We start from the raw sequence: 13,366 nt of genomic DNA on the forward strand, positions 1-13,366 counted from the left end.
TTTGCAACTTCTGCCTTATGAAGCAATATCTAATTGAGACTAAACATTGAAATACAATGAAATGACATCACAGGTCCCCAGCACGCTCCAGCCTAAGATGGGCATAAAATATACACCATTGCAAAATAGTAAGTAAATGATTAAACAATCAAAATTATATTGACAAATATTCTAACTGTACCACCAAATTTACTTGTAGTGTTAATAGTTTATATTCAACACATTTGTATGACATTCTCTTGTCTGCTTTGAGTTTAACCATTGGGGAAAAAAAGTCTAGATAACTTTGCACTTCAGCTACTGATTTGCTCAACAGCACCTTATACCCTTACTTCCAGCTTTAATGTCCCAGTCCCCAATACATCATACCTTTCTCTCACATTGGCTGTTGTCCCTGATGGCCCATATCACCACTTCCTTACATCTAAGAGATTTGAACCAGAAAGTAAATGGTAGACACTGGTTTTGCCACATCAGATGAGATAACTTGAAATGCTATTGGGTTGTGGACTCACTCTCTTGTTAAAACTGCTCACTCTTCCAAGATCTTCCTGCAAAACAAAGATACTTCCTGGTTTCTTTTCTTTACTGCATGCCATCTTTTTAAACTGCTCTTCACTGCCCAACCCAACCTTACCTCCAGTGATAAGTGTAAGGAGTTTATGAAATTCTTTGTAACTAAGGACAAGACACTTTGATTATCTGCATCCATCATGCCTAACCCTTCCACTAGCACACCTGAACTACATACAAAGCTCCACCCCATTCCTCGTCTTTTCTCCAGACTCTCTCTTTTTTCCCCTTCTGCCCTCTCTGACCTAATCTCATCCATTCAACCCACTTACTCTTGCCTCAATCTTAATCCCACAAAAATGCTGACCATTCACCTTCCCTCCTCGTGCCACACCCCCACCCCCATGTTATCCACTATCAGGAACAGTTCTACTTGAATTCCAAAAAGCCTCTCAGATACAGAATGAAGCTGATGTCAGTAAGCAACATAGATCAATCTTAAGAGAAGATCAAGCTCATCATAAGAAATCTGCCGTTTTTAAGGTAAAAAACCCTGAAAAACACATGTGAGAAGCTAGTACAGTGAGTAGGACAGAGACCAAATACTAACAGTCATTATCAGCATTGTGGAGCAAGGAAACTTCACAGACATAAACAGTACCCAGCTTTAAAAAGGAATATTTTATCTGTAAGATTATAGGTCCCTTCCAGAAAATATGTCCAAGTAGGACACAGTCATAGAGCGACAAGATGTCAAATAATTAGCCACACAAAGAGTTCATAAGGTAGATCAGACTTTAATGGAAGAAAAGCCAAAGATATTCCTAAATAAACCATATCAGCCAGACCTAGGTTTTTTGGCAAGAGCATGTTTAGATCAATAAGCATGTTACTAATTTTAAACTCAATTCAAAGGTGAGTGTCACTATATTATCAGGCAGTGTACCATGATTGAAGAAACACTGTTTATGAAGGAATGTAACTACAAGATCCAGGAGTTATAGTAATTATGATTAAAGGTACGCTACAAGGAATTCTGCAACATAAGGGCATCAGATCATAAAGAATTTATATATACTTCATAATCCTGATTTCTCACTCCTGAGCATGAATGTGTGTTTTGATCTGAATCATCTTCAAATGGTGGAAGGAGTCAAATTAGAATCATAGAATCCTTACAGTGTGGAATCAGGCCATTAGGCCCATCGACTCCACACCAACCCTCCAAAGAATGTCCCACCCACATCCACCCCACCAACCCTATTCCTGTAACCCTGTATTTCTAGTGGCTCATCCACCAAAGCTACACATCACCAGATACTATAGGCAATTTAACACGGCCAATCCACCAAACTTGCACATCTTTGGACTGTGGGAGGAAACTGGAGGACGGAGACATGGGAGAATGTGCAAACTCCACACAGTGACCAAAGGGTGGAATCGAACCCGGATCCCTAGTGCTGTGAGGCAGCAGTGCCAACACCTGAGCCACCATGCTGCCATGTTAGTTAAGAATAGAATAGGATAAGAATAGTTAGGAATTAGTTAAGAATAGGTTAAGAAACCAATGATCGAGGAGCAGTCTGTCATGGAATTGCTGGACAAAGACCTTCCAGTTTTTGATTTGGTCATGGAACAAACCAACTAAGGACAACCAGTAGAATATTTTACATGCGTTGGCAGAACAGAAGACAGATCTTTAAGATTAGTTATGTTGGCATAAGAAATTTGTTTCATACTGTCAGTAGGATGGAAACCTGTAACTATAGTGAATTGTCAGAAACATCTTCCACTGTAATCAAAGCAAAAAGAGTTCAGATTGCAAGAATGAGCAAGATTTATGAGAAAATGCAAGCAATCAGATAGCTAATGAGCAATGTATCCCACTTACGTTAACTAACAAATCTTTAGCTCATATCACTCAGAATGCAACACAAGTTTGTTAACAGACAATGATGACAGATTTAAGTCTAATGTCAGGCACTGAGAAGACACTAGATCAAACAGAACATTTCATTCCTTCAACTTGCCAGGAAGAATCTCAGTACCAGGGGCAAGAGGCAACTCTCAAATAGTATGACCGAGAAGGGAAGCGTTTTAGTTCCAGCAATGGTATAACCAGTGGGAGCGAATGGAAGAGTCCAAATGAAGCAACAAGTTTAAGAATCTACACACTTCAGTGCAGGCGTACTGTCAAATTAAGAATAAAAATCTGCACACCCAAATTGAGGATGTAGTGCATACAACTCCACAGAAGCCATCATTGAGACTAGACAAACAATGTCCAAGGATTCAGGACACAGTCAAGAAGAAATTGACTAGCTCAGAGATCCAGGATACTGCCAAATAGGAAATACCAGTTTCATCAGAAAGGCCAACCTCCACAAAGAAAATTCTTGTGAATAAAAAGATTGTCCAAGTATCATGATGGAACAATTACCTGTTTCAGCGGGAACGACACCCTCAGTAAAAGAACTAAGAGATGAAAGTCCTTCAGTTTGAAGGGGCTTTCAAACCTCACAATGTCAGGAAGAGGGTCAAAGTCAGCAGATTTCAACCCCCACACCTTCCAATCTTCCACGTCCAAATTGTGAGAGAACAATGAAACCTTCAGACTCCCTGAATTTGTGAAGTGAAATACTTGATGGGAGGTGGGGTAGTTGTAAAAGTACAAATTTGTTAAGTAGTCATCATGGGAAAATGTTTTTTGAATGAGGATAGTGATGCTGTATTGTGGTTGGAGGATCTGAAAGGGTTAACACTGACAAGTGCCATTAGCACCATCTACTATAATGATGTCATACAGACTTGGTGGAGAACAGCTCAGGTTCTTAAAGGAGTAAGACCTACCATCTGGGTCTTCCTCATTTCTCAGTAATAATGTCTATCATGTTAATGTAACTTCAATCTAATTGCTATCTTTGCAAAAATCTACTTCTTGTTTAAGATAAGAGCCAATTCTCACTAAACCACAAAATGGTGGTCCTGTACCACACCAGGCCAGATAAGCGCTGTGGATCTGCAATCCTGAAAGAGAATGTAGGCAGCATGTCTACCAGATAGCTCATTACAAGATAATGAATGTGGTGGTGAGGTTTCATCTTACAACAGGAAGTAAACCCTTGCTTCCATTTCAAAAATTGTACCACCACGAACGCCACCCTCCACCTAAATACACCTTCAGTCTCCCTGCCTCCAAAACATCTCCAGGGAATTTGTAAAATTCCACCTGTAGTTGTCTCCAGTAATGTGTAAGTCTGTACATTTGGCCAGATTGTCATCTTAGAGATGAGGACCGTGTGTCAGGGGATTTCCTGACGTCTCGCTGCCCAGTGAGCTGTACCTTTGCACACGGTTTCATGATGAATTGGAGCTGGGCCTGCTGCCTTCTACGGGAGGCCCAAGGTAGAGACAGAGACAGGGGCAGGCAGATGCTGAGGCAGTCCACATTTCAAGGTCTATCTCTGATCACTGAGACATCGTCCAGCCACTTACTCTCATATCTCCATCATAATTACCACTAAACCACTCACTTCCCCTGCTATACCTGCTAACGACTGCCCCGAGGCAGCCAGTGTCAGGACAAGAAAACCCTCGATGGCTTACGAGAGAGCTGTCAATGTCTCCTATCATACCCTCTGCTAGGAAAGCATAACATCAAATAATTATAATCTAGCCAGATCCAATATTAAAGATAATGTGTGCAATGATTTTGCAATATTATGCTTTCCTCAGCTTTTATCCATGCATTTTGTAGCATTATTTCTTGAGCTTTCAAAGAGAAGCAATGTCTTACATCCTGCTACTTGCTGTTTTGCATGACTAAGTCAAAATCAAATAAGGTTCCTGCAAATTAAAAGAATCTCTCCATCACCATTAGTTTATGAAAATGTGTCAGTTCCATAGAAAACAGCAGGGACCTGTTCAAAGTGGCACTTTTCCATCAAAACCATCTGTTCTCACTATGATTGAGTATTACAATACCTTCCAGTTATAGGCCCTACTCTCGCACTTTTCCTTTGGGAGCTTTTAATCTTTGTTCAGTGGCTTATTGGTGTTAAAGCACCATATTTATTGTGTATTCAGAACACCACTCACTGCTGCTGTCTTCTCTGATCGGTGGTACTCCTAAGTCCCAGAGCAGTTCACCTCACTGTCATCAATGCATTTTCTAGTGACAGAAAACTATGTTCCCTAGCACTTAGCTTTCATGATCTTTCATTTCACTTTCTCATTTTGCTCTGCTTGTCAGTGCACTTGTTTTAAGTTTTACTTTTGTTCCAATTTCTTCACATTCCCTGAACATTCAATATAATCTTTCATGATTTAAGTTGGTAAGTGGATCAGTTGCCTTCTTTTATTGCATTATGTTGTGAACCGAGATCAATACTTGCATCTATGTTACATCTCTACGGGGAAAAAAAAACCTCCAAATGCCTTGTCAATTGAATTTGTAGATTCTTCCCGATTTCCCTTTCAATTTAATTTCAACACATTTAAAACTGAAGATAAGAAGGATCTTTTACACTTTTAACAAATGGAAAGCTCACAGAGTGATTTTTTTCACCCTTTTGCACCTCTCCACTCCTTCACAAACAGAGTGACAGTGGATTCAAAATGAAGCTGTGATCTAGAGTGGGGGAGTAGCGTCGAAGGGCTGAGTGGCCTCATCCTGTTGCTATGTTCGTATGAGCCAGTTGCTAGTGCCGTCCACTTAGCCTTCCTTAAACATCCATTACAACTTTCCGGCAGATATGAACCCTGGCTGTCAGAGCTCCCATCAAAAGTACTGCTTTTGTCACTCAGCTAGCACCAAATCCTGCTCTCAATCCTTTAACTCTGAATGGTGCCAGGCATTTATAATGATACTTAAAGGGTCCTGGTGCTGTCAGTATGGCCATGTACTATTGTAAGATGCATTTTTCTGGCATCTGCTTGTTTTACCATTTTCACTAATTTAAAATCTCCCATTGTTACCCTTGCAGGTTTTGAACTCCTCACTAGATCCTCCATAGATCCTCCATAATATTGTTTTTCTCTCACTTTTTCCCTATCTTTTTCAGCCTTTGCTGGTGCAGATTCTTCATGGCACCACCAGCTCATTTACTGCTCCCAAAACAGTGCCTTAAATGGTTCCTGACTCAATATTAATGAGAAGCAACCTGAAAAATGCTCTGCTGAATCCTCCAGTTAGCTGCCCCATTAGCCTTGTCCTACACCCATCAATTTACTGCAGCACATAAATTGGCCATTATTAATAGATTGCACATATGTATTCTGCTGGGATCTTTACTATTTATACCACTCATACATGATGTTGAACAGTATGTGACATTGTTCATACCCATCCTAATGTCTGGACAGAATGAGGAGTTGCTCACTATTGGTTGTGCAGTTCTCCATGTTGTAATTTTAACCTTTACAATTAACTGAATTTTAATTTAAGCACAATCTGTTGTGGATAGTAATTATCAATCAACTTGACTCTAACTGATGTATTGAGTATGTTGTGTTCAGTTGGAGTTTAAGATGCTGTGTATGGCTATACAGTGAAAATATATAATCATGACAAGTAGGATGGCCGACATGCACAAACAGTTCTTTCTTCACTTTTCTTCTCAGTCCCTCATTTCCTCATGACTCCTCAACTACGCAACGTGATTAGCATGGGTTTACCATGGGGGGATTCTCTCCACTTCCATATTTTCACTTATTTTATGCCCTTTCTCCGGAGTGGATGAAGGTGAATCATTGACTTGCTGTTATCACCCAATAAAGATATCTTTCATTGCAGAATGTCCAATAATGTATTGTGTTCTTTGTCTGAAGTTAGAGGTCAATACTTACCCTGAAGTTATCAGCCTGCTATTAGGTTCTTGAGCCTTTGCTCATATTTTCAGCCATTGATTAATCAGACTGTTACCCTCCCTCCCAGACCACCACCAACCCCTCCCTCCACCCCAACAACAATGCAGACTTTTGGGACATCACCTGGACAGAAGCCAGGTATTCTAGAAGGTGAGCCAGGAGGCAAGTGAGCATTGTCAGAAGTGAGGGAATGAGGTTCAGGCAAGAGTGAGCATGAGCATTGTGAAAGGTGAGGGACTGAGGATGAGCATGGTTCGGGGTTGAGGGAGGGAAGGTAATCATTGTAGACATTGTGACCGGGGAGGTGAGCAACATTGGGATAAGCAATGTCAGAGGTGTAAGAGTGAGTGTAAGCAATACTGGGGTACAAGAACAAGGGAGTGCATTGGTTAGGGACTACAGATGAGAGGGTGAGCATTGTCAGATGTACAAGAGCTGGCATGAGAATTAGCCAGGGTGCAGGGTTAGAGTATCGGCTTTGAAACACACAAGGTCTCTGGGGGACTGGTTAGTGGGCTTGGCTGGAGGAGACTACTAGGGGAAACATTTTTGGAATAAGTGGTTTCCTTCTTTTTCCTCTCAAGGGATCTGTAAAGTGTGAAAATCTCTTCCAGCAATGGTTGGGTCTTTGCATTTATTCAAGGCTGTTTTATTTAGATTTTTGATGGACAGAGAGTTGAAACAGTGACAGACAGAAAAATAGAGTGGACACCACAAACAGATTAGCCATGATTTTATTGAATGGTGGAGCAGGGTCAAACGACCAAATTGCCTGTTCTTGTTCCAGGCAGAGTTTCTGCTGAGGTCCTGAAAGTCATGAATGAATTACATTCGGTCAGTTTGAATATTTGCATTTAGATTGATTAAAAAGGCTAATTACTAATTGTATGGTATAGAAATAAATTAAATCTTAATGGATGTCTCTTTACACAGATAATCACAATTTATGGAACATGTGACTGGCATTCAATGTAAATTCACTACTAATGCTCAAAAATGACAACACTTCAGTTTTAGCTAACTGACTAAAGAAGCTTGGGATGTTTTACGAAGGAGAGTAATGGTATATAAATGCAAACTTTTAAAGTTTGTAATGTAAGGTTCCAAGTGTGAAGTCTTGCTACACAGGAATGTGGGTCAGAGGGTCTGGTGAGCAGAGTAGCATGCCCAATTTGTATGCCCTATTTTCTGGTGATTGTTTGCAGTGATTCTCCGAGCTGGAACAGTGAAAGGCAATAAGCCTCGTTAAATTTAAGCTAAAAAATACCCAAATTGCTCTGTTTAACATTCACTCTGGCTGCTCCTGTAGAAATTATTCTCACTTGTCTATTCTGCGTAGTCAGCAGCCTTCACAGAATGGGAGTCAAGAGCTTCACAACCACTTAGATCTGCCGTGTATCTTTATCATTTTAAAAAATTCCAAGGCACTTCACAGGAACAACACAATAACAAAATTTAAAATTTAGCTCCCAAAAGAGAAATTAGAATGACTGAAAGTTTGCTGAAAGAGGTAGGAATGGCTTCATGGAGAAGAGACAGTTAGAGAGGCAATTTCTGAGGTTAAAGCCTAAGGAGCTGAAGGTATTGCCATCAGTGATTGAGTGAAGGAAATCAGGGATGTGCAAGAGGCCAGAATCGAAGAAACATAGCAAGCTCACATGGTTGTGAGTCTGGAGGAATGAGGTCATGGACAGATTTTGAACACAAGGATGAGAATTTCAAAACCATGCTATTGCTGGTACAGTAGCCAATGTAAATCAGCAAGGAAAGAGGTGAGGTTTGAATGGAACTTGTTTTGGGTTAGAGTATGTGAGACAGCATTTTGACATTATTTATCAATAACTGTGAAAAGACAAATGTAATGTGAATGTTTTTGATTGGTTTGGCTTGGTTTGAATTTAGCCTTTCAGAACTATTGAAGAAAGGAAATAATATAAGCTATAAATATTGAAGAGTAAAGATCTAGCCATGTCTGAAGAATATTTGCAGGGTGAATCTATGATCCAGTTTTCCTAATGAGATCAGTACTCATCGAGAGTACATTGTGAATATATGAATAGGAGCAGGAGGAGCCATTCAGCCCCTTGTACCTGTTGTACCATTCGATAATGGCTGATTTAATTATCATATATGCCTGCCTACCCCTGAGAATTTTTCACCCCCTAGCTTATTAATAACCTATGTACCCTGCATTAAAAACATTCAAGGATTCTGCTTTCAGCACTTTTGGAGAAAGAGAGTTCCAAAGACTCCTGACTTCTGTGAGAAGACATTTCTCCTCATCTCTGTCTTAAGCCAGTCTTCCTATAATGTCACCTTCCCAGTTGAAGATAGCAAATATTAAAATTATTCCTTTAAACAGTCAACAGAGATTTGGTTGAGTTGATACAGTGTGGAGCTGAAGGAACACAGCAGGTCAGGCAGCATCAGAGGAGCAGGAGAGTTGACGTTTCAGGTCAGGGTCCTTCATCAGAACTCCAGTTCCTCCAGCTCCACACTGTAATGACTCTGACTTCCAGCATCTGCAGTTCTTGCTGTCTCCTAGAGATTTGGAGGACCTAAGCTTATAGAGGGTAGAATGTAGCAGCAAGCCAGCAGTGCACTGAAATAGTTGAGTCTAAAAGTAACGACAACATTGAATCCCTAACATTATGGAAACAGGCCAATTGGTCCAACAAGTCCATACCACCCCTCCAAAGGCCATCCCACCCAGACCCATCCCTGTAACTCTGCATGTCCCATGGCTAATCCACCTAACCTACACACCCCTGGACATTACGGGTAATTTAGCATGGCCAAACTACCTAACCTACACATCTTTGAACTCTGGGGGGAACCCAAAGCACCTGAAGGAAACCCACACAGACACAGGAAGAATGTGAAGACTCCACACAGACAGTTGCCTGGGTCCCTGGCGCTGTGAGGCAGCAAAGCTAGCCACTGAGCCACCGTGCCGTCCTAAGCTATGATAAGAGTTTCAGCAGCAGATGAGATGAGATGGGGGATGGAGGAATATCTGGTGATGTTTCAGAGGTAGAAATAAGCAATTTCAATGATGAAGCAGGTATGTGATTGGAGCACATTCTGGAGTCAATTATAACATCAAAGTTATGAACAGACTGGTTTGGTCTCAAATTTTGCCAGGGTGAGAGACGGAGTCAGTAGTTAGGGAACAGAGTTTGAAGGTGAAACTGAAAACAATGGCTTCGGTCTTTTCAGCATTTAATTAGGGGAAATTGCTTTCATGCATTACTGGATGTCAGGTTAGCAGTTTGATAATTTAGTAATAGTGGAGGAGTCAAGAGAAAGCAGAGATAGAGCTGTGTGTCAGCAGCATACTTGTGAAAATTGATGTTGTGCCTTAACATCATGTCACAGAAGGCCAGCAATAGATGGCAGGAATCGGGGATAGATCCTTGGGGTCACCTGAGATAAGGGTGCAGGTGAAGGGGAGAGGAAGAAGCAACTAGAAGTGATACTCTGGCTACAATTAGATAGAAAATGATATGGAACCACATGAGAGCAGTCACAGACAGTTGGACTCAGCATGGAGGTGTCGGAGTGGGATGGTGTTGTCACCCATGCCAAAGACTACAGACGCATGAACGGGGATGTTGTATTTGCAGCTAAACTGAGTCTAGCCTCACCATGTGGTCAGTTTGATGCCATCATCCTCTTTAGAACATAGGGAACTACAGGGCTTGGTTAGTCTAGTGTGGTAGAGGAAAACCACTTACTTGTCGAACTATAAAGAGGGTGTAGCAATGAACAAGGAATGGTTATTTTTAGCCACTGTTACAGATATGAAAATTATGGATACTAAGAGGATGACCTGGATATTAGGCCTTATTCCCTTACACCCTCACAGTACAGAGTTTACCGCTTTTCCAGCAACTTCTGCTTTGGTTCCTGATTTACAGCATTCGTAGTTCTTTCGGTTTTTTTTACTAGTTTAGATGGAATAGGTTCAAGACGACTGGCATTGGGTCTCATGGACAAGATTAGTTCAAGATGACATGAAGCAAGATAGGGGAGACAAAATAGAGTGGAGTTCAAGGCTAAGGCAAAGTGGAGAATTAAAGATATTTTGGTCAGATGGACTTGGAGAAGGGAGTGACGTAACAGAGGCAGCAGGTCAGATGGCCTCAATCTTACTGACAAGCAAACTGTGTCCATCACATTTATTGTGGGAGAAAACACTGAAGAGGGGATTAAGAGGATAGTTTACAGGAGAAAAAAGAAACCAGGAGTTATCTTTTCATTCCAGGATGAACATTAGCAGATGAGACTCTGACCCTTTAGTGCTTTATATTGTTCAGCCAGATCAAGCAATTAATGGTTAAACCAGTTGTCCACCATATCTTTTCAAGTCTGCATCCTTTGTACTTAATGGAGTGGAGATGGGAACATATCAGGGAAAGCAGGCAGGGTGAATGAGAGTAATGATTTTTGTCGAGAGCAAGGGCATCAAAAGTGGAGGTAGGGGACAATTGAACAAATGAATCATGTATAAATGTTGTGGTAAATGGACACCAAAGGTGAGAGAGTTGGGATTTTGAAAGTGTAATCACAAGTGAATAGGAGGGTAGTTTTTTGTTTTCCCCGAAGTTGGATTCAGAAGGAGGCAGGATTGGAGTGTGGAACAATGATATGAGTGGAGACTGAAGTAAGAAAATTATTTACCTTACCTGTGATTGATAGAAAGTAATTAGAAAGACTGCATGAGGTGACTGGAGGACATCAGTGCAAAGTATATTATTTATTTCCTTTTACTCGCTGATGGGATTCTAAGCTTGATAACCAAGGAAGAACACGATACAGGATTCACAGTTAACTGCCAATCTATAGAAATATCAAACATGATTAATGCTCTGTGATATTCGGATATGCCAATTTCAGCCAGACTTCAAGAAGGAACCCCTAAGTGGTGACCAAGAGAAACAAGTTTTCATTTTAGTAGGTAAATATCAGAACTGGACTATAGGCCTACACATCAATGCCACAGGATTTCAGCTCATACACTGTGATTTCTTTCATGAATATCTAGAAATTCAGAGACTTAGCTTTTAGCAGCCATTACATAAATGCTCCTTTTTGTTAATCCATAGACAGCACTTATTTTCTTCTTGTTTTGTACCAGGTGAAATGCTGCAGATATTGGCCAGATGATACTGAGCTGTATGGAGACATTAAAGTAACACTTGTGGAGACAGAGCCATTAGCAGAGTATGTTATACGGACTTTCACAGTTCAAAAGGTATGTAGAGTTTATGTTGCTTGAGCCTGATGAGACTGAAACTCAAAGCCCACAACTATGTGGTAATGTCTTAACTGAAAATGACACTGCTAGATCGTACAGCGAATATTGATTCTGTAATTTTATTTTGTACATTGTACTTCTGGAACACTGAAAAAATGACTGCAAATAAAATAATCAAACTGATACCAAGTAATAGTTCCTGTGCGGAACATTCAAACTGACAATGCAATATTTAGTTGTGATATATTAGGTTGCCCTGTGGAACAATACTGGGAAAATTCATTCTTTAATGATGGAAAACATAGAGGCATAGAAAAGTTATGGCACAGAAAGACGTCATCAGCTTATTGTATCTGTGCAGCCGAGAAAAAATCTCATCACCCATTCTAGTTCCACCTTCCAGGACCTGGTCCATGACCTTGCAGATCCAGTCCCTTTAAAACAAAGTTAGGATTTCTACCTGCATGGCCAAATCAGGCAGCAAATTCCAGAAACTCGCCGACATCTGGGTGAAGAAGCTTTTCTTCATGTCCTCTTGAATTTTTCAATCAATCACCTTGAACTCCTAGTAATTGGACTCTCAATTGGGGGATACAGGCTGTCCCTGTCTAATTGAGGCCCTTATTAATTTTGTACACCTAAATTAAGTCAACACCCTCTGTTCTAAGGACAGCAAACCTAGCCGGTTGATTCTTTCCTCAGCTATAATTTCCAAATGTGGCAATAATCTTTTAAAGTTTGTCTGTGGACACAATACCAACTGTGGCCTACCTAGTATTTTATGCACTTTCAGTATTATGCTGCAGATTTTTCATTCTATACCTCATACAAGAAAGGAAAACATTCCATTTGCTTTCATACTGCCTTGTTTACTTGTCCTGCCGTATTCAAGTACCAAGGAACATGCACTTCAAGATCTCTCACTTCCACCACCCTTCCAATATCCTTTTATTTATTGTATATTCCCTTGTTTTGTTTGCCGGCCCCAAATGTATCATCTCACAACTTTCTGAATTAAAATCAGTTTGCTACTTTTCTAGAATTGACATGAATAATTTGTAAACTACCAAGATTAGATCAACTGGCTTTTAATTATTTGGCCTCTCGCTCACAGCGTTTTTAAACAATGGCACAACATTTGCAAACTTCCAATCCTCTGGTAACTCACCTGTGTCTTGTGAGGATTAGATCTGATCCTTAGAACATCATCTTCTCTTTCCGGGCTTCCTTGATTCGTTTGAGTGACAATCCTTCTGGCCCTAATGATTTATACAACTTTTAACATTGTCAATCCTTTTCTCTTAAATTATCCTTCCCCTGTCTAATAGTGCACATTTCTCTTGTTTAATTAGTAAGTTTGTATTATCACATTCCTTTGTGAAAGCAGACAAAATACTCTGTAAGGCTCCTGCCCATATCTTCTGCGCCTATGCATAAGTTACAACTTACATGTGACTGGTCCTATCCTTTCCTTAGTTATCCTCTTGCTTTCAGTGTACTGATAACACATCTTTGGGTTTTCCTTGATTTTACCAGCCAAATTTTTTTCTCATCCTTTCTGTGCTTTCTTACTTCATCCCTGAACTCTGAATGCGCTAGGCTTTCTACAGGATTAAAACTATACTGACTGTCGTAATCTTTCTTTTTCTTTTTTATCTTACACTGTATGCTTCTGGATAACCAGCATGCTCTAAATTTGGCAGTACTATCTTTTTTCTTTGTAGA

General features: G+C 40.4%; 1 protein-coding gene across 1 annotated transcript in view; it reads left to right on the forward strand.

Moving 5' to 3' along the window:
• Positions 1–13,366, forward strand: part of ptprt (protein tyrosine phosphatase receptor type T) — a 928,020-nt gene that overhangs the window by 881,396 nt on the left and 33,258 nt on the right. The window contains exon 24 of the mRNA XM_048608556.1: positions 11,522–11,638. Coding sequence (XP_048464513.1) covers positions 11,522–11,638 — 117 coding nt within the window. The remainder of the gene's footprint in view (positions 1–11,521; positions 11,639–13,366) is intronic.

Source organism: Rhincodon typus, chromosome 19 (assembly GCF_021869965.1).
Source record: "Rhincodon typus isolate 14 chromosome 19, sRhiTyp1.1, whole genome shotgun sequence".
NCBI classification, from domain to species: Eukaryota; Metazoa; Chordata; class Chondrichthyes; order Orectolobiformes; family Rhincodontidae; genus Rhincodon; species Rhincodon typus.